This window comes from Mustela erminea, chromosome 2 (assembly GCF_009829155.1).
Source record: "Mustela erminea isolate mMusErm1 chromosome 2, mMusErm1.Pri, whole genome shotgun sequence".
NCBI classification, from domain to species: domain Eukaryota; kingdom Metazoa; phylum Chordata; class Mammalia; order Carnivora; family Mustelidae; genus Mustela; species Mustela erminea.
Window position 1 is genome coordinate 24,055,049 of NC_045615.1, and position 24,912 is coordinate 24,079,960.

At 34.2% G+C, this 24,912-nt stretch overlaps 1 protein-coding gene across 3 annotated transcripts in view; it reads right to left on the reverse strand.

The window, feature by feature from the left end:
- LRBA (LPS responsive beige-like anchor protein) overlaps positions 1-24,912 on the reverse strand; it is a 731,121-nt gene that overhangs the window by 282,408 nt on the left and 423,801 nt on the right. For all 3 annotated transcript variants that reach the window (XM_032332488.1, XM_032332486.1, XM_032332485.1), the window contains 2 exons: positions 8,955-9,079; positions 734-880 (listed from right to left, as the gene is read on the reverse strand). In XM_032332488.1, the coding sequence (XP_032188379.1) occupies positions 734-880; positions 8,955-9,079 (272 nt within the window). The remainder of the gene's footprint in view (positions 1-733; positions 881-8,954; positions 9,080-24,912) is intronic.

A 24,912-nucleotide genomic window follows, 5' to 3' on the forward strand; every position in this document is an offset into this window, starting at 1 on the left:
ATGAAAAATTCTTGATGTCTTTTCTCTTAAATTAAAATTATCAAAAAAGAAGGCTGCATAATTTTCACCTATGGAGACTGTAGCATCTTTCTGACTTTCCTCCTGGAGGGAGAGAGCCATAGGCATTAAAGAAAAGAAAGCCATTTAATGAATGACTAAAATTTCAGGCTAAACAACAGAATTTTTCCCATAAGGGAAGTAAAACTGAAAATCTGCAGAGTGCAAATCAAAATTCCTACACCAGGTAAAATATGTGGATCCTGTGAAAAGCCATAGCATTCCTGGAATGGATTTTTTGAGAGAGTTAAATATATATGCAGCATGTTCACTAAGACCTGTATATCAAAGCAAATAGCTCATCTGCCTCCAAGCTTTATTTACAAAAAACAATTGGCAAAATTTTACTTATAGCTCTCATTTTATAGACATTAAGTAACTCCCATGGGTGAAGGAATTTTGTTATTGCTGCTTTTAAACTTTTTTCTTTTACAGTGAAAATTATTCATAAATGAAAAAGATGAGAAAGGTAAAGAAACTGAAAAGAATGGAAAAATAAAGGGGAAACCGTGTTGAAGAATAGGGAGAAAATGTTTGGAAGAACAAAAGCAATCTTTGTTTAAAGTAATTGTGGGTGTAAACTTGGTAGTCCTAGCGGTCACAGATGAAAAAGTAAGTAATTAGATGCTTATTGGCCCGGAGCTAGCCGAAATATCCGCACAACCACTGAATTTACCAGCGAGATTCTCTAAATCTTTCTCATCCACGGATGACAGAGTATCGTCGTCGCCTTCCAGGAGGATCTCGTTTTCTGAGTTCTGATTTCCTAAAGCCTGACTCTTGATGGACTGTTTTCCTTTAGCAAGGATATCTTCATCTGCAGCTGAAATGAAAAGGAAACAAAGCTGTCCATCAGCTCTGGGGAAGAGTACTTTGGCAGAAGGGCAGGGAAGTGTGGTAAGGATAGGTGGCCAAAGATGGTCAATCATTTTTACAGAGAATCATCCACGGTGGGGAAGTGACTGGGATGGTACACATGTTCTTTCTGATAAACGTGATTCTCCAAGCCTAGTCTAATGTTACCTTGAACAAGCACCCTAATCCCATTAAATCTGACCCTTGCACCGCTCACCGAACCATTTATTTACTTACAGTTAGGGCAAGAGAGAGTTCAAAGGCAGCACATTTTGGGGAAATTAGCAGAAAAAAAATCAGAACCCAGTTTTGGAAACAATACCTACTTGATACTGAAAAATAAGAAGGGCTGATCATTTCTGCAAATAATGATTATACTGCCAAAACATTATGTAATGGTGAGGGAGTGGTTGTGAAGGAGAATCCAGAGGTAGAGAACTGAGAGAGATTCACAGCCAATGAAGATGTAAGTGCAATCCTGAAGCCAAGGCTGACATCAAGAAAGCTACAGCAGCTCTCAGAAGCTGCACCCTCTTCTTTACTCCAGTCTTCCCTCTTACCTTCATATTGCCTTTGCCCACATTTCACCCCACCCAGACCCCCACTTCAGTCCTTTTATAAATATCCAGGAGTAAGACACGATGGAAACTAAGTGGAGGCTCAAACGCTACCTCCTCCATGTGTTTAAACTAAAAGGCTAAGACACCCCGGGGGCTAAACATAACAGAAAGCCCAGAAGGAGAGAAATCTGGGCAAAGAGTCTTACAGGCCCAGAACGGGAGCAGCCTGCGGAGAGCAGCAGCACCAGACCCAGCCACTGTGACAAGATAGCCAGAAAGGAGAGGAAAGAAGAAAAGGGTACACCAAATCTAGGGAATGAAGCAGTTCCGTGGAGCAACTACAGCCAACAACTGAACCAGGAAGAGGAACAGAGGTGCAGCTGAAAGGAGAAAACACTGAAACTCAAAATTCTGACTTCAAAACCCCATATCCCTCCCCAAGGTAACTCCCACTGCTTTGAGCAGCTTTCTCCTTCAGAAATACATAAAAGCAGGTACTAAGTTTTGGATTGTGATTTTTAAAAATTCGTACTGTCATGTAAGGGAAAGTTGAGAATCTTTGCTATACTACTGACATTCCCCGGGGCTTCCAGCTAGGGAAATCCAGGAGGCAAAGCACCTGATCCACCCAGGCAGGAGCTATTGATATGGAAATTAGATGGCTAGGGAGGCTTTTTTGCTCTACTGCAGTTTCTGCCTAGGCATTAGGGCCCCAAAGCCAGAAAGGATAATGTTTGCAGTAACAGGACTAATATTTATCTATATAATTTTTTCTAAATAGTTACACTGCATGTATGCTACTAAACGTTTTCACAAATCAAAGCTTCTTTGATTTTAACAGGTATGATTATGGATAATAATAAAGGTAAAAGTTTATTTTTATCTTATTCACTGTGAGTTCACAAAGAATATCATTTATGTAAAATACCAATGGCACTACTTTAAAAGCAAATAGTGGCTTTATAGTAAATAAGGAAGTCATGGGATAAAGCTCTCTATATTTAGCTTGGAATACCCTCTATGGGTAAATCAAATTTTATTTTCCTTCATACCCACAAATAACGAGCATAGTATGCTGCACCCATATGAAGGTCTCAATAAATACTTTGAAAAAATTTAACGTATCTAATTAAAATGCCTTTATTTTTTAAGCCACAAAGAAATATACCCCCAAAACCCTAATTTTTAGGAAAATAACATTAAGTTGTTATATCATTGTCTGTATTTCAAGTATTTATATTTTGTTACTCTGAAATGATAAACACTGGCCTGAGCCCAAACAAGATCTTCTTCCAATTTACTATCAGTGTTAAAAATAAATTGGTCACTGAGCAATACAAGAGAAACCACCACCTTCGATACTTTCTTATAAAGCAAATCATAATAAATTAACAATTGCCAATCAGATTTTAGTACAAAATCAATGTCACATTGTCTTTTTCTAGATGTACATTTCTTTCTTCAAAGTAGAAATAATAATAATGCTAATATTAAATAACATTTACCATGTGCTGGGGAGTGTTCAAAAGACTTCACTTACTTAATTCTCCTCTGCTAATTTCTCCCTGTCAGGTAAACAGGCTCAGAGAGGTTACATATCTTGCCCAAGGCAACACAGCTCCCTGACTCTAGCGAGAAGTAGAGTCAGGATTGAAATCCAAGCATTATGGTACCAGTATCTTAATCACTATACAAATATCAATACATATATATAATTTATGGATTAGTTCAATAATTCTTGTTTCTCACAGTACATTTAAAAAAGGTTAAGTCAAAATTGTAATAAGTTAAGAATACAGAAATACTCATTTCCAAACATAAATTTGATGAGCATATGATATGACAAACATCAGAAACAACCAAATTCAATACCTTGCTCATTACTATCTCTGATTATTACCATACATGTCCTAAAGCACACTACACCAAGCTTACATAGGGCGGGGGGGAGGGGGGGAGGGGGTGGAGAGAGAAAAAGAAAAAAACCCTCTAATTTGCAAACATTTGCAAAAAATGAGAAAGCCAAGTAGCAATATACAGTGGTTTAAAATAGCTCAATAAATAAATTCATTCATTTTAAATGACCACAAAGTGTAATTTGTTATCCCATCCAACAGCAACTTTAAAAATTTTTAATTTATTCTCATCATGCCGACACATATTAAAACACAATTAACTTTTGAATTAAATAAAATTTTATGAAAATTTTTGAAGTACTGTAAGTCTACTGTATGCATACAAACACCCACTTTAATTTATTTATTTACTTATTTTTACAAGCTCAGATTCTGGAATAGTTCAACCTCAACTGAAAAACCTCTTGTCATGGAAAATATGCAGCTTACTGATATTTAGAATGGTTTTCCTGTAATTAACTCCCCCTTGAGGATTTTAAGTTAGCAGCAGTAAAATTACCAACAGTACTCTAACACACACCACATGCGCTGGTGTTCAATTCTCAGTGGTCTAATAGCTCTCTGCTAAAGAACTTTTTTTGTTTCAAAATTAGAACAAAACTATCCCAAGCATAAAATAAAAGATAATTATCATGTTTATATGTGCTGGGGAAAGTATATTTTTAACTTCTGTTTGCCTTCTACTCAATCAATCACTAAAACAAGTAACTGTTTTGATATTTTTTTTGTGAGTATATTCTACACTAGAATAAAAGTTTAACTGGATGAAGTCAGAAAACACTTCTGAATCGATTTCACAGCTTGATTCAGATCTTTGCTGGCTGATAAAATTATTACCAAACATGATAATTATTTAAATTTTTCATAACACTATTAACACATTGCCTTCATATGGTCTTACATTCTATTCTGGTTTAATATTTACCCTAATTTGATAACCAAACTACAAATGTTACATAAAACTGGAGAAATCTGTCAAAAAAAGCTTTCATTGAGGGGCACCTGGGTGGCGCAGTGGATTAAAGCCTCTGCCTTCAGCTCAGGTCATGATCCCAGGGTTCTGGGATCAAGCCCTGCATCAAGCTCTCTGTTCAGCAGGGAGCCTGCTTCCTCCTCTCTCTCTCTCTCTGCCTGCCTCTCTGCCTACTTGTGATCTCTGTCAAATGAATAAATAAAATCCTTATAAAAAAAAACTATGTTTGTAAAAAAAAATGTGAGAATGTGAGTTCCTTTAAAAAAAAAAAAAAAGCTTTCTTTGAAACACGACTTGATTCACTGAAGCTAAGAGCAATGAGAGGGCTCAGAGAAAAGCTGGTCCTCAAGATGTAAAGTTCAAGTTCTTTAGAGCTAGTTGATTTAGAGCGAGTTGATTTACCTATGCAACACAAGCTAACTAAAATTAAAACACAAAAAGAACACAGGAAATGGTTCTACCTATGACACATAAACTCCCTTTTAAAAGTCCACTATACCAGTGAAATGGAATCAACAATAGTCCATATTATAGTAAAAGAAGTTTATACATTAAGAATTAAGCACTTAAAAAATTACTACTGGAATAACAAAATGACCTCAAATGTAAATAAAATGAATATGGGTATCCACTTAATGTGATGTGAAATACCTATAACCATAACTGCTTATTCTGAACAAGACACTTAAAGAATATCTTATATACAACTACTGTCCCAAACTTTATAGTTTATGCAACTTCCAAACAGTTCCAAGTCAAGACAATTTACTCTAGAAGTATTAGTGAAACTACAAAAGATGATGAGGAGATTAAGAGAACAAGCCAAGTTCACCTCCTAATGAGTTTTAGTTACAGAACCTAATATATGTTGATCCTAAATAGGAAGCAACAATATCTGGCATTACTGAAGTTATGAGAGAATGGCATGATTTAGGATCTTTATATGATCTGTCATCTCAAGGAAACCAGATGAGTTACTTGTATCATTCCATACAATTATAAGAGACTTCTTAAACTATCTTAAATTCTCCTCATATATTACCATTAGCATGCACATTCTTAACAAAATGAAAATGTCTTGAATTCAATAGGATTCTACCGCTAAACTGTTTTATTATTTGAATTAAAACCAATCTTTCCACCATTTAAAATATTTTTTATGTGGCTTTAATTTAAATGTAAAATTCCCATTATATTTAACAATGAATTTTAGAAGACAGTATAGCACTACAATAAGAAAATCTGATTAGTTGCCAGTTAACCTGGGCTTTAGTCCTGTGTGTACCAAGAATTATGTGGCTTTTGTTTCCTCAGTTTCCTTATTTATAAAGAATAAAGTTAGAATAGACTTTAGCCTTTGGTTCTTTCCAGATCTAAAATGCTCTGATAATAAATAACTGACAAACTGGGCCCTGTACATCAGGAGAATGTTACAAATCATTACAACTAATTTCTAATAAAATTTAAACCATAAAATGCAAGAAAATGCCCTCAAGAATCAAATACCCACCTCTGCTTGCTGCTGCTAATTTCCATAAAGAATATTTGATAATAAGAGGAAGTATTAATTTTAATTTAAAAATATGACTCAGTTTCTGCGAAGTTAAAGAAATCTCCCATTACAAAATGACTTTTATAAATAACCACTTTGGAGGGTCTCTCTTTGAAAAATTACCTAAGGCCCTTTTCCCCAAGCAAGTTAATGTGAACTTGGGAAGGGCAATTAAATTGTCAGAATTAAAAAATTTGTTTTTAACTAGAAGGTAGCCAGAAGTAGAGTCATGGGGCTAGTATTGATCGCCCGAACAGAGAACATCACTCTTCAGGTATTTACTCTGCCACCTTTACACCAGAGGCTTTCCTTCAAATCAAATCAATCTATAAAAAAGATGGCTCTTACTACTAAAATACATAACTAATCTCCAACAGCATTTCTATTTAGATGTTTCCCTTTGATAACAATAATATAGTTCATGATGTTTTAAGATTATATATTAAACTAATGTGCCTCCTTAGTTACATCAATTATAAATAAAAGTGAGAACTCCTAAAACAGATTAAAACTGACACACTATCCTCAGTAATATCTATTTTTAATATTCAAATTTGACACTGAAGCACAGTATTTAGCCATGTTAAATTCTGTAATTTCAAGTGCTTCTTGATCACATTAACCACTGTGTTTCGCTAACTTGATTTTTAATGTTTATTTTCATTAGCTTCCTTATTGTTATTAAGGCTAAAGAACAAGAATTTCATAATTAACATAAAATTAAAACTGAATGTCAACTGTAAGGTATGTCAATATAACACTAAATATTAAGTTCTTGGCTTATATAATGAACTAGCATAAATCTGATTGACATGAAACACTACCAGTGTACAATCTATGTGCTGGGTTTTTAAAGTAATATTATTTAAAATAAAAAACAAAAATTATGACAAAAAACTTGTATATTTCATCAAAAGATGTTATATTAAATATGACATGCCTCTTTAACTGGCAGACATTGAAGCATCTCCTAAACATTTTTTTTAAAAAACACATTTCAGATTAAAATTTTTGTTTTTAATCTTTCAGAGTATTTCAAATATTAACCATTTTAAGATTCATGTACAATATTGTCAAATAAGACGGAAATACATAATGCTTCATTTACTTCTCTCAATTTAATGAATATTAATATTAACCTTTCAATTACTATTTAGAGTAATTTTAGTGAAATCTGCTTCCATACAGGATTTTAAAAAGTCTTAAACAACAGTAAGCTTTGCTAATAAATATTTTTTAGCCAGCTTCTTAGCATTAAAAGAGTTGACATAATATTATTTTAAAAGGTAAAGTTCAATAACAGTAAAATCCAAATTTATTCATTACAAAAAATTCTGCCATTCCCCCAATGGCTACATGTACTATTTTTAATAAAGATGGATTTTTAATAAGCTCTGTACTAAATCTATACCACAAATTTTAAGTTCAAGTTACTGATATTTCTTTCAAAATTAAGGATTAACAGATTGCCTATGTATAATTTTTAAAAACAAGTCCCTTCTCCAAGTATAAAAGAAAATATTTTCATGAAAACACATTTATTGTCACTGATAGACTTCAGGCTTCACAACTCAATGTTCACTGACAGTTAAGAAGGCAGAAAGACACTTATTAAATTTTAAGTGTACATACCAATGTCTGTTTGAAAAGTATAAAGCTGACAATTAAGCTGATTTCTTTTAGTGTAAGAGTGAGTTATCAGCCCCCACCCCCCAAAAAAAAGGAAAGAAGAAAATAAATTTAACTCTGAAATGTATGGCAACACATAAAAAGCGCATGAACACTAAAAGGGAAAGTAGCCTAATTAATTTTACATCTTATTTCTCCTTTCCTATCTCCTGAAGTTGAAGATGTAGGGCCCTCAGACTATTATTGCTTTTAGATCACTTTGTTATTGACTATTCTCTGTATGATCATTTATTTTAAAGGACTGATGTCACATTTGGTGTTATATCTGATGACATATTGTGGACATTTTCTTCCAGAAATGGCTCTTTAAGGCTGAGTGCAAGAGGTTAAGCTGCCTGACTAAGGCCAAACCTAAGATCACAGACTTTTAATATAAATTCTTAATATCCTTAAAATCCTTAATACCCTTACTGAATGTAATTTTATATTTATTTTGTATACTACTGTCACTTAACCATATCACTTAACCATAAATTGCTGCATGTTAAACCAATACATTGAAAAAAGAGAATTAAAACCATTTTATCTTATTAAAAAATAACCAATTTATATTTTATAAAATCAAAATTAATTTAATATTGAGAGGAAATTCCCCCCCTTAATCAATGTATCTTAATTGGCTTTCAAAAGTTATAAAATATTAAGTGAAATCCTATGATCAAAGAGAGTATATTATTAAATCCAAAGGACTTTTTCAGGTTTCTCCAATTTGCTCATCAGGCTTCTGCCTAATCTGAATCATAGTGATACGCATTATATCAAAAAAGGGAAAAATGTTAAGCTCTGATAACAAGTTGATGCAGAAAAGGAACATATGAAAATAATGTCTATTCTCTTTTTCTAGGAGCCATCTATCACAACCATCTACAAATCAAGGCTCAGAAAGTATCTAGGCACTTGGACATTTATTACCATCTCTCCCACTTCATAATCTCATGCTAAAATACCATAGTTGAGAGAAAACCATATACACACAAAAGGACCTAGAAACCCATTTGGTTTGTAAATGCTGTCTTTCTGATATTCATGGATTTAAGGCAGGCATCCTGGATTAATTTACTCAAAGCTGAATGTGTCACTTAAAAAGAGAAATATTTTATCCCCCTACTCTGAAATAAAGGGTCTATGTTAAGTATGTTTTGCATGTGTAACGTAATAAACAAATACACTTGACACCATAATTTAATAGGACCCTACACTAACTATAAAAAAATTTAACTTCTCTTTCTGGGGTGAATAACTATGAAATGTGGCATGGACCATTTTACAGTGCCTTGTAATAATGAAGTTATTCTCTTCATTACCAAGTACTGTACCTGCTGCTATTGGCAAGGAGTGACTTAAACACTGACCATGTTCCACGGCTGTTTTTAGTGTCGCTTCAGGATGTGTCGATCCTAGAGGGTTACGCACAAATCGTCGCCGGCGCCGCAAGTCATCTTCCCAGTAGTCAAGGCGCCAGAACTCACGAGGACGACTACAATGAAACAGAGAAGCCACATATGTTAGCAATTATCAAACAGCGTGGTAGCACTGAATTTCTGCATAAAGCTCTCCTTGTTTGCTCTGGCTTTTTTTTTCCCTTCCCCTTGCTCCTAATTCTCCCTCCACCTCACACTCCCCTTTTTCTGCAATCTTTAACTTAGGTATGTCCTTGAAAATAACAATATCACCTTCCAGTCTAAGGAACTCCTTTTCCTTTTTCTTGGAAGGTGAAATGAGCACTAAATACATCATTTTAAAATGAATTGCTGACAGTGTGATCAGTTTCCCCACACTCTAGTGGCATGTGCTCTGATTTCAGCCTCATTTCAGCCTCAGCAGGGCACCTTTCTCTGTGGCTGCATTTATAAACCAGAATAGGGAAAAAGGCTATTATAAATATGGTATAGCATTACCTATATTAATCAAAGTCTGTCCCCCTTCATTTTTCTTCCTAATTTGTGCCTTTTTGCACAAGGTCAGTAAATCATACCATGAATTCTTGGTCCAGAAAGTGTTAACTTTAATGAATATCTCAGTTACATGGTTATGTATGTGATAATAAAATATTACTCTGTTTAGATGTGCAGGAATTTAATTAAAATAATCTCTTAAAATATTCATTACATTTAGCCCCTGAGGCTTAGAACAACACAAGAAAATGCATTTCTTTTCCATTTACTGTTTTTAAATAAACCATTCCTATAGAGTGAAACAGCAATCTATTTTCAAGCAAATCAGATTGGAATTCTGTTTTATGTAGTCTGTTTTTATATTTAATTAAAAACTACATGCTATATGATCTGCAATAATTGCTATATCAAAAGCATACTTTTGGAAATGTATTTTTTAAAGGGTTCTACTATATTTTCCCCAATTATGTAGATCTTTTATATGGCAATATATAAATGTCAACTCTCTCTCCTATTAACTAATCATAATCTAGCATGCTGAAAAATATTTTATAAGGAAAACACTAATATGAAGTTTTTTCAGTTACAGTAAAAAAAAAGACCTGCAGAATACACTTACTCACTAAGCTTCATTACTTAAATTTAAAAATTCATAATCAAAACTTCTGTAAGGAATGACTAATACAAAATAAAATCACACTTTCATTTCATGAACTAATAAAATTGTACCTGTCAGCTTTGACCCATTAGTCTTGACCACTGATAGTCCCAAAATACCCACTTAAAAGTTACTCTTATTTTGATATATTAGAGATGATATACTTTAAAAAAGTTACTCTTATTTTGATATATTAGAGATGCTATACTTTAAAAATTCAAAATAATTTGTAAGTAAGTACTTTACTGATTAAAAATTATCTCAGATTAATAAAAGCATAGACAACTAACAGTATGTTAAAGAAGATATATATTTTTAAAAATAATAGGAATCCAATGGTCTTTTCTGAGAAAGCTGGGGACACAATGAGAATATCAAAAACTTCCTTTGTTGATTCTGATCATGCAAAACAGGAGGAGATGTAATGTAACCAAAATGGAATACAAAAAAGTGTAAGAATTGCAGTCCTCAAAAAGGAAAATTAAAGAGATCTTTTATTCTTCTTTCTTATTTTGCTGTATCCATTTTAAATGAAAACTATTATAATACCATTTAAAATATGTAAGAAGCTCCTACAGAATATACATAGAAGCAAAAGACAAGAGTTGTCTGAACTCAATTAATAAAATAAAATTCTCCTTAGCTGAAAGGCGAGAAGACCATACACAGATGGCTACGTGTATGGCTTTGATAGTCATGGAGCTTGGATAGGCACTTCATCATTCTGCCTACCTACATTTATCTGTTAAAATTATTATCAAATATCAGCCAGGATGCAGTCGTGAATCACGGGCTGCTCCTCGTCTTCAGGGGAATGATACAATGAGGGTCTATTCATCAGGGCGGCAATCGGCACAAGTAATTAGTTCCCTAGACTGAGATCTCCTACAAAGCCTATTTCACTCAGCACCACAAACATATGACGATGTAAAGCTAATGAAAGCTGCTAAAATTTGTTAACCTCTTCAGCCATCAATCCTTCTAATATTCAATGCTTCAGTCTTATGCAAAGGTGGTGAATTATTAATTTGTCATTCATCCATCCTTCTAAATTTTGAGTCAAATTAAATGATATCATTTTTCTTGATAACAATTAAAATTATAAGAGATGTTAAGCTGCTATTATAAAATTATTACAAAATTAGGTAACAATACATTCTAGTATAATGCATGAGGGTGAAGTCAAATCCAATAGCTATTAAAGGATGTGTGCAATATTTTTTGTCATAGCGTAGAAAAAAACAGAAGAATTATAAAATCATTCACAAATTAACAGGTAACTCAAAGACAGTATGTATAAATGCAATAATGAAAATTAAGAGGAAACAGAACTATGATATTTATTTTTGTGCCCTTTGATACTAACATTTGGCTGAAAGAAAAGCACCAATATATCAGGAACAGAGAATTTGCTCATACAATGAAAAATTCTTTAAGATAAGTCTCATCTTCAAATATAAATGTAGTACCAAAAATTTAAAAATATTACAGTCCAAAAGAAAAGAAAAAAAAGAACTTTATAGCTCACCACAGTGTTTATAATATCCTGAAGCTGTATCCCAAACTATCTTTCTCAATACAAATAGTTTAACTCCTGTTAACAATTTCAAATAATCTGAAGACAAACAAAAATCACTTATTTCAGAGCACAGATCTAGAGTATATTACAAAAATCTTCTAGAGAGCCCAAAACTTTCAATACATTTTCTGGAGAGTCTCTCCATAATAAAGCACTGCTCTGCAGGTGATACAGGTTACAAACCCTCAAGGAACTTAACTCATAAAAGAATAGCTATTAGCCTCATTTGGATAAAAAATAGCATTATCATCCAATTTCTGATGCTCAGAGCAATACATGGTCTTTGGGGGATAAAAAAGCCATATTCATTTCTTTCAGATAAGGGTAATTACTAGCATGTTTAAAGTCATTTACATAGAAACAGACCTGGGCTTAAAAATCCAATGTTTTACCCCCCAATCCTACTCCTTCCAATAACATACACTCTTTGTATTAACTTTTATCACTGAAAAAATGAGGCATGGTTTGTCATTTTAGAACAGTATTGGAAAGAGGAATGTGTAGGTTTCAATCACCAACTTACTGTAAGTTCAGATCTTTCACATAAGGATTTCACTCTAAAAGCCCCTTATAGGGGAAAAGAAGATAAGAAATTGGCAAATTTGGCATAATCAAGTCAGCTATCTTCCCATGATGTTATGAATTAAATAAGTTGTATATTTTTGGAGCTATCACCAATGGTATGGCTAGAAAAATTTTAAAAAACGAAGTTCAGAAAACTCTTGGGACGCCTGGGTGGCTCAGTGGGTTAAGCTTCTGCTTTTGGCGCAGGTCATGATCTCAGGGTCCTGGACTCAGTGGGGTCCTGGGGAGTTATGGACTCCTCCCCCTCAGTGGGGAGCCTGCTTCTCCCCTCTCTCTCTGCCTACTTGTGAACTCTGTCAAATAAATAAATAAAAATCTTAAAAAAAAATCAGAAAAGAAACCAACTGTTAATCAAATACAAGCATGGGTAAGATAAGAAATTATTATTCTGAGAATTTAGAAATATATATATATCTGAACTTATCAAAAAATATATATTAATATGTGATACCACATTCACAAACTTAACCTCTATCCATTTCCACAAAAATGAAAACTAAGATCCCCAAAAGTATTCAAATTAAGGATGTGAGCCTAGGCCACATAGTATTTGGAAATAAAATCTTCTCTATAAAAGGTGCTGTAGTTAGGTTCCCTACTAGTATACTCTTCAAGTACTAAAATCTCTAACTAATATAAATACACATATTTAAAAAGCTGTGGATGACACTGAAATTAAATGTTCTAACTTTTCTAATTATTTTCCCTGCTTCTTTGAGCTAATTTCAAAGCCTGAGGTTAAAATTACAATAAAAGTATAATTGTCTTTTGCTAAGTCATCTAATTTTCTTCATAATTAAAAAAAAAAAACTTCACACTTATCTGTCTATATACACATGCCTTTAACAAATCATTAAAATCTACATAAAAGACTATAAAACAATGTCGTTTTAATATACAGAATTTGTATTTTCTATTCTACAAGAATAGAATCAAACAGACTGTTGAAATGTATCTTAGAGGGAAATATAACTCAAGCATTAATAATCTATCAATTCCCTTTCTGAGCTCCATTGTAGTCAGTAATGTGATCAATTAAAATAAATAAACAAGTATGACCCAAATGAGAATCAGGTGGAAAAGGCAGAAGTAAAAGAAAGAATCAATCAATAACTAAGATATAATCCACTTTCTTCCTCTAGCAGTTAAATTGCTCAAGTATAAATAATCTATTTTTTTTCACATGTAAATTTTAAGGCTTTATAAAGTTCAGGGTGTTTTGGAAAAGTCTAACACACCAAGGAGCCAATTAACAACGTGTAAATGGATGAATATTGTAACAGAATCCAAAAATATTTACTAATAACAATGACTGACTCTTTACCTTGAGCCAGCTTCCATGAATACAAGAATTATTCGGATACTGTCCTGGTCTCATGGGGAAGACAGATGTGAAAATAAATAATGAGAATTCAAAAAACTATGCGTAACAGAGCAGAGCTCTATTAAATGGCTAGTAAACTGCACAACTCCAGGAGGCAGTGTTCACATCAAAATTTGTATAAATGGCACTCCTGGATTTCTGCAATGCTCATTTTGGTTTTCTAAAGGAACACCCTTGAGAATGACATGGTGCCATAAGAACACCTCATCTTTTCCTCCTCTCCATACAATGCTCAAGCTCCTTTTTTTTTTTTTTCTCCTAGAGTTAAATCTAATCTTTGGGAAAGGGAAGAGAATGAGGCTCTTCAGATGCTATCAGTAGCAGAAATAGTGTTCAAACTAGGATTAAGTAACTGTCAAAAAAATCAAAAAAAGAAATAAAATTTAGTACACAGAATAAAATAATCAAGGAAAAAAGGGAACATTAACATTATTTCCCTGAAGTCATTAAGTTCATATTGCTTTATTAAAGTAGATTTTTATATTATTCTATTAAAGTTGGTTATATTAATTACTAAAAATCAGTGACAGCTACATATATATTCCAATTATTCCATAACTTAAAGGTACTAACACTTATTCAAATTTAGTCAGATATATGTATGTCTGCAATTACACTGTTATGTCATTTTATTGTAACTTGGATCTACATCAATGAAAGAATGCTAGTTTAAAAGAAAAACTGTCACAATGCAATTACATTAGAAAAATGTCCCGTTTTCCATCTTACCCACTTCCTTGTGACAATACCTAACACATCTTGATAGCCTTAACAAAAGTCAGCAATAAATTTTCTGGCTAAATAAAAGCTCTAAATCCTAAATAATTTTAGCACTTCACATCTTATTTTAAAATTTTTATATTACCTGTTCTTTAAATTCCTGTATCTGGTTCGCTTTCATTTCTATATTTTTAGATTAAAAACTCATGCTAGATATTAGCTACAACTTAAACAAATGGTAACTTCTAAAAAGAAGTAAATATTTTCAGTGTACTGTCAGCTAGAAGATAAAAGTGTTTAAGTTCTAGAAGGGTTTCACTTTCTGCATAAATCTTGGTGAAATAATGTTCAGGTACTAAGGGCATCATACAATATAAAAGAATGCTTTATCTCACAAGCTGAAATCTGCTGTGCCTTCATGCAGATAAATAAAGAATATTAACTAAAACCAAGAACTATCTATAAATCAAATGGAGGTGATCTATGCACTATGCTGTCTTAATAAAAAGGAAAACAAAAAACCAAAACAAAACCTTCGACTACTTGGATCCAAAAGGAGGTATCTTCTAAAGCAGAATTATTTCTTTATTGAGGCCTGATACATAGATTTGATAATACATCAAATCACTATAACACTGCATATACTATTTAATTATGTAAATTACATTTTATGTAGTTATGAATTTCTGCATGGTACTATTCAGTGTATTTCTCTGTTAGCTTTTAGAGACATTTAGACACTCATCTTCAATTATTATTGAGAATAATTTACAAAAATATCATTTTGTAACAAGGTCAATTCTTTAAGAAATAATCACATACTTTTCCCGGCTGTTGTTAGCCTATTAGTCATTCCTTTACTCACTTAGCATTTTTACCAGGAAGTAAGCAAAGTTATAAGAAAATAAAAATCTAGTGTTATCGTAACTACCAATTAAAACTCCAACAAAAGAAAAATGAAAAAAACATTTTAAATAAATGATGTTGAATACGAGAAGCCCTAAAACTCACCTCAGTAGCCACACTATTTAGATAATTCTGATCTATTTTCCCCAAAAATGTGATTTAAAAAAAGTAATTCACCAAATATCTATTTAGTGCCAACTATGTACCAGTCTTGGTAAATCAATATGAATAATGCTTTTTATAATTTTCTATGTTATAATCAGGACAAGAAAACCATCATATATCAAAAATAATATTTAAAATAGACAGCATTTATTGCATTTGGCTACTCTGTGCTAGCCATCATGCTCTTTTATACACATTATCACCAAGCCTCACAGCAACCCTACCAAAATACTGTTATTTTCACTTTAAAGATGGAGAAACAAGGCCCTACCCATCAATAGTAACTATGAACTTCAAAGCCAATGAGGTTTTCACATGACATTTCCTCTAGAAATTCACTGGATACTACTCAGTTATGATCAAAATACTAATTAACCCTGCCTGAGAGGATTAAGAATTCCATTAAGGTTTTAATGAGGATCTATTTTGTAAGTTCCATGAAGACAAGGGTTTATGTCAACCTAATTCACAGGCCAAGTACAGTAACTGGAACAAAGCAGGCACTTAATAAATAACCAATTAAAGAACAAGTGACTTTTTTAAAAGAAATTTAAATGATAAACCAGAGTCTGCTGGGAAAAATGGAAAAGGCATTCCAAGCAGAAGAAAGAGCATGGACAATGGCATAAAGACATAAAAAAGGAACCTTTATCTTAGGACCTTTGGGTAACAAAGATCATTTCGAGGCAATCTCAGAGTGGCAAAAAGCTAAGGTAGGAAACGTAAGTTTAGAACCAGATTTCAAAAGTTCTTGTATAATTAATGGAAATAGTTCTCTGTACATCTTATAGTCCACAGACAGACAGCCAAGTTTCTCTCAAAAGAGGACCAATATGATTAGCCTTATATACTGCATGGCAACAATATAAACGGTGGCAGTAGGAATAGAACTTAAGGCTAGAATTCAAGAAACCTATCTGAAGTGGAATAGATAAGATTCAGTAAGACAGTCAATACAGAAGGTGAGGAAAAAGGGGATGAGAACAAACTTGAGGTTTCTGACAAAGGGGAAGTAAGGGGATAAAGATGCTACTTAACTGAAATGACAGCAGGTTAAGTAGGTGTGGTTGGAGAATAATCATGTTCTGGACACCTAATAACTTCTGGGCAGGTATGTCCAATAAGAAATCACTGTAACTTGGGAACTCAAAAAAGCAGCCTGGGCTAGAGATAGGAAATTGGGAGGCTGATAAGTGTTGGGAGTTGAGGAATTTAGATTTTCGTCTAACAAAAATTTACTGAGTCCTTATTATAAGATTGATATTTGCTAGATGCAGAGAAAACTGTATTTTAAGGACAGCAGAAGAGTGAAAATAAAATCTGTGAAATTTCAATATTTAAACACTGCAGAAGAGGAAAGCATCACTGAAACAGAGAAAAAGTTCCTTACAATCAGTAAGATACTGAGGGAATCAAAATAGAATGGTGCCAAAAAAGACAAAGAAGCAAAGTCTCTTCAATGCAGCGAGTGGGCAGCAATACTGAATTCTACATAAAAACGTTTAGAAGGGTAGGGTACCTGACTGGCACAGTTGGCGGATGCTACTCTTGACTTCCATGTTGGCAGTTTGAGCCCCACACTGGGTGTTGTTACTTAAAAATAAAATCTTTTAAAAAAAAAGTTTGAAGGATGAAGAATGAAGAAAAGCTTTTATGTTTCTGCATTTTAAGATATATAATCTGTATGCTATGAAGTTCACCTGTTTAAAATGTAAAATTTAATAGTTTTTAGTATACCTACAGAGTTGTGTAGCTGTCAACATAATCTAATTTTAGAATATGTTTATTTTTCCCCAAAGACATCCCACATCCCATACCAGTTATTTTCCATTTTCCCTTCCTTGAGAATGGTCATGTAGAGGATTTCACAGGATGCAGGACAGAAGGGAGGTAAATGTGTTTGCTCTGACTTGGATCTTCTTAAGTCTGGACCAATTTTAAAATAAGGCATTGGTAATAGGCACTTTTTATCCATACTGGAATTTTTTGGAGAGCCTAATGCTATGAGAATACATAATTTTTAAAAAACATTTCCAGTATCTCTAAAGTACGAAAAAACTGAGTTTTTTTGTTTTTTTAAGATTTTATTTGAGAGAGAGAGAGAGAGAGCACAAATAGGGGGAGAGAGAGAGACAGACAGACAGACAAGCAGACTCCTCGCTGAGTGGGCAGCTTAACAGAGGATTCCATTTCAGGACCCCATGATCATGACCCGAGCTGAAACCAAGAGTTGGACGCTCAACCAAATGAGTCACCCTGGTACCTGAGAACTGAGTTTACATTTTAAGAGAAACTCATTAAAATCAAATGTATAATTAATCCATACTGTAAGATATAAAATAGCTAAAGTTTGGCAGCAATTTATATTAAAGACCAATAATCTTTACAATTTCTGGATAGGATATAAAAATATTTGGTCCCATTTATTGTAAAGGACTTAAAATTGATCACCTTAGCTCTACCATATACCAGATCTATGATCTCTACATAAATCATTTATCATCTTTGGGCTTCTGTCGCCTTACACAAAATAATTGTAACTTGTTTAGCCCATACTACAAGGCCATAGTGAGGAATCAAATGAAATGGGAGTATGTGAAATTGCTTCAAGAACAGTAAAATGATGTAAAGGTAAGGTAGGGGTTTTAGTTAATAATGAACTTACATGTTGCTACTTCTACATTACTTTGATAAAAACATGTGCTTACAGTGGTATTATGAGTGACTTCAGACATGATTTAATTTTTTTTTTTTTTTTTTTTACAGACAGAGATCACAAGTAGGCAGAGAGGCAGGCAGCGAGAGAGAGGAGGAAGCAGGCTCCCCGCAGAACAAAGAGCCCGATGCAGAGCTCGATCCCAAGACCCTGGGATTATGACCTGAGCCAAAGGCAGAGGCTTAATCAACTGAGCCACTCAGGTGCCCCTCAAACATGATTTAAAAACAAAAACCTAAGAAATCTCTGATTAAAATGCCCTCAAATGGCCCCTGATAATAATTAGCTCCAAGTCCCCAGCAATGATTAACTTTCTTTCTTTAAAGATTTCCCTATGTTGGACATTTTATATAAATGGAATCATACAATATGTAGAATTTTGTGGCTGGCTTCTACCATTTAGAATAATGTTTTTGAGGTTCATCCATGTTGTAGCATGTAATAGTACTTCATTCACAGTACATTTTGTTTGTCCATTTCTCAGCAGATAGAAATTTGAATGTTTCCATTTGGAAGGGGGAAATCATGGATTTTATAACTAGAAAATTGAAGTACTCACTTGGTTACCTACCTAGCATTCACTTCTCTCCCCTTTCCTCTTTTCTGAGAAGTGCAACTTTCCTAATTATTTTTTCATAACAATTACAGTTTTGCTCAAATATCACTTCTTTTATGGTTGGATAACTTACAGAAAGTGACTGTAAGCCAATTATGACAATCCTGTTGTTCTTGTCAGATTCCAGACCTGCGACTGGTTCCAGAATCTAGCTTCAAACAAATCATTGCACAACATTTTTGCCTGGCAATCATTTTTCAACAATCTGAAATGCAAAACTTTTATTCAGTGGTTAAAACAGTAGTTCCCTTTCTCCTGATGGGCTGAAATAAGGAAATGTTAGATCCAGTTGTCAGGAGTTATAACACAACCATGAAGAAGACAGAGTGGGTTAAAGTTTTTATGCCCAGAACTGCAAAAAAAGATGGAGTTGAAGACCTGCCCCCAAGACTTTACACACCTATACCTCTTATAATAAAAGATAATATACTTCTTCACAAGTTATTGAAATAAAGATTTTCACTTCATTTAGAGCCAAGTGCCTTTGAAACCATCTAACAGATACAAGAATTACTGGTGATGCCATTAGCAATTTGATTACAGTTGTGGAAGGAAAACTAGATAATAGGGAACACTTGTTTTGGTGGAGATTTGGTGGAGATAATTTGACCTTGAAAAAAATTCTTTGACAATGAAAGAAATTAGGGAAATAGGGTGTTGGTTTAAAGAGAGTCAAGAATATATGTAAGCATGTTTGAAGATGGAAAAGACTAAGTTCAAAAAATATATTAAGACTGAAGATGACATGTGGGAGAAGGGCAAGGACAGCATTATGGAGATAGAAGAGGTATGATCCTATAAAGAGAGTGTACTTCCCTGGAAGTGAAAAAAGTCACCTCCTTCTCATTGGCAAGATGGAAGGATGTAAAGCTCTGTACATTAACAAGTTTAGGGTTTAAAAGAATAAAAACTGAAGATCTGATTTTGGCCTCATAATTTGTTTTCTCTACTCAATAGCAAGCTTCTTTTTTTTTAAAAGATTTTATTTATTTATTTGACAGACAGAGAGCTCAAGTAGGCAGAGAGGCAGGCAGAGAGAGAGAGGAAGGGAAGCAGGCCCCCCGCTGAGCAGAGAGCCCAATGCTGGGGTGCCCCTACAATAGCAAGCTTCTAACAGAAGAACAGAATAGAGAGGTAAAAATTAGAATGAGCTGCTTTGGGGAATATGAAGGAAAGCTGACTAAAAGCAAATTTAAGAATGGCTAAGTAGTTACAAAGGCCTAGCTGAGATCCAAAACCATTCATCTAGAGTGGCACTCTTTACAAATGTGATTTGACTCCCAGCTACACTCCGCAATCTAAGAACAAGTCTAAAAAGAGCAGCCAGCAAAACTTACTCAAGATTTTGGAGTGATATGGTTGACAGGCCAAAATATAGAAGGCGAAGGAGAATGAGTAGGCTGGTACGGATGTCTGGGTTGGGTAAGAATGATAAACCTGTGCTCTTTTTGGACCTCTGTAACTTAATATAGGGTTTATCAGATATTGATTTATTGAGAAACCAAATTTACCCTGTTTTCCACATCATTAACATTTATAATAATTTGGTTTCTGAATTAATTAATCAATATATGTTTAATCAATGTATCAAGCCCCTTTACTTAATGAGTTTCCAACTTGTATTAAAACATGTCTAGAATGAAAGAATGGAAGCTTATGAACATGCTTGAAGACTGTCTTCAGTCTATGATCTATAGGGTCACTCTAGTCAAGAGTCACAAGGCTGGACAATGTGCATGCAGAGAATGAGCTGAAGTCTCAGAAAGACAGGATCTCTTTCTTCTTTTCTTTAAGATTTTATTTATTGATTTGACAGAGAGAGACACAGCAAGAGAGGGAATACAAGCAGAGCAGTGGGAAAGGGAGATACAGGCTCCCTGCTGAGCAGAGAGCCCAATGATCCAGAGCAGATCCAAGAGCAAAGAGCACTTGATCCCAGGACTCTGGGATCATGACCTGAGCCGAAGACAGATGTTTAAGGACTGAGCTACCCAGTCGCCCCAGGACCTCTTTCTTTTGAGAAGTAGGTTACACTGTGCTCCTGGAAAAGGGAGAGGAACTAAAAATTACTGACTGCCCACAGTATATCAGACACTCTGATAAGAATTTTACATGTGGTCTCTTTTAATTCACAGAACAATGCTTTAAGTTAGGAATATAATTCCAATTTAACAAGTTAAATCCCAATTTTGCCACTAAAAAACTGAGCTAGACCTCACATCTGTGACTTTCCATTATTTAAAAACTTTTATTTATTTATTTTTTTAAAAAAGATGAACCCTAACGCCCCTCACTGGCAATCCTGTTAGGACGCTCCTCACTTTTTTTTTTTTTTTTAAAGATTTTATTTATGTATTTGACACAGAGAGATCACAAGTAGACAGAAAGGCAGGCTGAAAGAGAGGGGAAAGCAGGATCCCCGCTGAGCAGAGAGCCCGATGCAGGGCTCGATCCCAGAACTCTGAGATCATGACCCAAGCTTGAAGACAGAGGCTTAACCCACTGAGCCACCCAGGCACCCCTATATCACATTTTTGTGGTTGTTGTTAAGATAGTTTATAAGTTATAGAAAGAGAGAGAAAAAAAGCAAAGAGGTATCAGCCACCTTAGTATGGCACTATTATCTTTAAATAAATAATTTAAAGGCTTAAATGCAGCGGCAACCCACCATAATCCAATACTCGCTGCCTTTAACCCAAAACTCTTAGGAAAATACTGATGAAAGCAAATAACTGATTTTAACTAGCATAAAAAATATTATATACTTGCTTTGCAAGCTAGATAAATTAATGAAAAGTATGTACTCCTCATCCACAGGGACAAAAGGGCTTATTACGTTACACTTCCAGGTTTTTAAGACAGTTGGAAGCCACTTCTTTCAATAGTTGCTGTCATCTCGCAGAAACTTTGCAGTACTTTCAATTTTGAAGCAATTATTCACATTCTGAAATTATTTATTTCCTCACTTTACTACATTTCAGTTTGTCTGGCTCTGAATGACCAGTACTGTTTTGGCTTAATTATATTCATTTACAAATATTTTTTAAGTGCCCACTACTATTTAAAAAGGTTGAGGTGCTATAATGGATACTCATCTAAGGAAAACAGTCTGTAATCTCAAGGCACTTACAATCTAATAAATGGGATAAAATGAATTATATGGCATTAAGATCAATGCCATAAGAAATGTAAAAATCCAGAGCTTTGGAAATTGAAAAAAAGGAATAAGTGATCACATATGTTTTAAAGAGATCAGGAAATGCTTTAAGGAGCAAGAGATTTTTTTGAAAAAGATCCATAAGAAGGGGTCAAGTTTCAGCTGATATACAAGGAAGAAGATGGCATTGTAGGCTTTTCAGCAAAAGTACAGAGGTCAGAAAATTGGAAGCAGTCCTTTTGGTTGGCCCCAGTAGAAAACGAGGTATAAAATAATTATTGGGGCCTGGACATATCATAAAAGACAGGGATAAAAAACTAATGAGTTTATATTTCACTCATTTACTCACTCACTCATTTAATCAACAAACACTTATTGAATATCAATGATGCATAAGGACCTGTACCAGGCAGAGAAGATTTACAGTTATTTGATGATAAAGAAAGTTATTATCCTCAAGGACCTCACAGTACAATGGAAGAAATAGATATATGAAGAGACAATTGTAATATACACAAAACATTCTTTGGGAACAAAGTGAAAGGGCATTATCCAAAGTAACAGAAGACTTCCTGGAAGGCAATAACAACACACAAATTGAGTCAAAGAGTTAACAGATGTTTACCAGGAGAATAAGGAAAGGAAAAGCATTCTTTCTGAGAGAACAGCATTCGCAAAGCCAAAGAAGAAACAACTAGGTATGTGTTAAACTGAAATGTTTCTACAATTTTGGGGCAGTACAGGCAACAGGGGCCAAAGAAGAAGCTACAGAAATAAGAAGGGGCCAGATCACAGAGAATCATTTGAGGAGTCCAATTCCTGCTTAAAAGCCTATGACTTTTTTCAGGACTGACCACAGTTAGTTATAAAGGCCTTACCTGTCAGGCATCACAGGGAAAGCTGCCCTCCACTAGCCCCAAACTAGACTTCATATATAGCCAATGAACTCCAGTCTCTAAAGGAAGTTGTACTCAAGGACTTAGGACCCACTGGCCAGTCATATTCTTAGCATAACTGCATTCCTAGCCCTTCCACCTTTATCCCAAAGTTTCTTTATCTGAAGCCTTAGGCAGAGGTCATTTTCAGGCACGCTGCCCAGAACTTTTTAGCAGAGAAAGAAAGGGAAACCCTGAAGGCACTTTTCCCCACTCTCACTCAGTCTACTCTGAGCTCTTTTCTTTTTCCGTCTTCTAACCTCATGGTCCATAAACTGCTATAGTCTTTTGTTCAGAGTTTCCTCAACAGTGAGATGGCCCCAACATCTAGACTGATCTATACTAATCCACACTGATTAACCTGACCTTCCAACAGTGCAGGATATGGCAGGATAATGGAAATGGAAATGGGAGGATAATGGAACAGGGGGAGTCCTGCAGTTTTAGACTATTGCTTATACCACCAGAGCAAGTTATTAAAGCCTTACTCTTTCATTTCTGGTTTGTGGCTTTAATCAGCTACTCTGATCCTTGGTTGCTTGGCTCTCTCCTAGCTCAGCTGAGCTCCTGACATTATCCATATCATCTTAGAGAGTTGGCTTTTGTCTTTTAGCAGTAGGGAGATACAGAAGAGTTTTAAGCTTTACGTTTTAAGTATTATGACTGCAGAACAGTAACTCTAGGAAATATACAAAAGAAGAAATATCATAAATGAGAACACAAGTAAGGAAGTTATTAGAATAATTTAAGCAAGATAAGGGTTTTCAACATTAACTTTTTAAATTTCCTATTTTTCTGATTTATCCCATTAATGTGTTATTGAAATGTGCTAAATTTCTCTGTGATACAAGGAAGGCAATAAATAAGGCATGAAAATAAAGTTCAAGGACATAAAGCAATTTATTCAAAATAAAATGGGCTCCAAAGCATATGATGTATAAAGTTGATTAAATGTTATATGCAGTAAGACAGGCCAAAACTCAGGTAGAGATCAAGTCCTGAAGCTGAGTAGAGATGGAAAGAGAACATAAAAATGGCTCAGTAAATGCTACATCAACTCAGCCCAAAAATGCCATGCAAGTCCTCTACCTACATATATTCCTTTGTCTTACCAAGTCACATGACTCCACAAAGGAAATGTGATTCCTGGTTGAGTACCCATTTCCCAGCAAAAGATCTACACAATGGAAAGACAGAATGAAACTATGATGATCAGCTACCATATCTGCCACAGGTAACAATATATATACACCATAAAAGTCACTGGATTCTGGATATATTTTGAAGGTTGGGTTGAAAGAACATGCTGATAGATCATACCTGGGATATGAAAGGAAAAGAGACAATGATATTATAAGGATTTTGGTCTCAGAAACTAGAGAAAAAGAACCAACATTAACAAAGATGAAAGAGAATGTGAGAAAAATAGGTTTCGATAAAGGTCACGTATTTGGTTTTAGGCATGTCATGTTTGGGATGCCCATAAGCAATCTGTGACAGAGGGGCTATTACCAAACCAATTTTCCTCTTCTACCTAAACGAACAGCTAAACCACATTTTCAATCTCCTTTGCAATTAGGCATAGCCATATGACCGAGCTCTAGTCAGTAAAAATGAGCAGAAATGATACAAGCCAGTTACAAACCTAGTTTATAAAACTTTTTGATACACAGTTGTCCATGCTCCTTCCGATGGCTTGATGCAGATGACAATCTTGGAAGTCAAGAACTAAAGACAATGGAGTTTTAGAATAAATCACTTATCAGAAACATCTATTCCATACCTTATATGAAAAAGAAATACAGTTCTACTATGGTTAGCCACTGAATGATATTTTGGGATTTATCTATTAAAGGAGCTTGTATTGCTACAAACAACAAATATCCACACAGAGATGTTGAGCTGACAATTAAATATGAGTGTGCAGTTCAAAGGAAAGGATCTCACAGGATATATAATCTGGGAGTCAACAAAATATCGTTTCTATAATATAG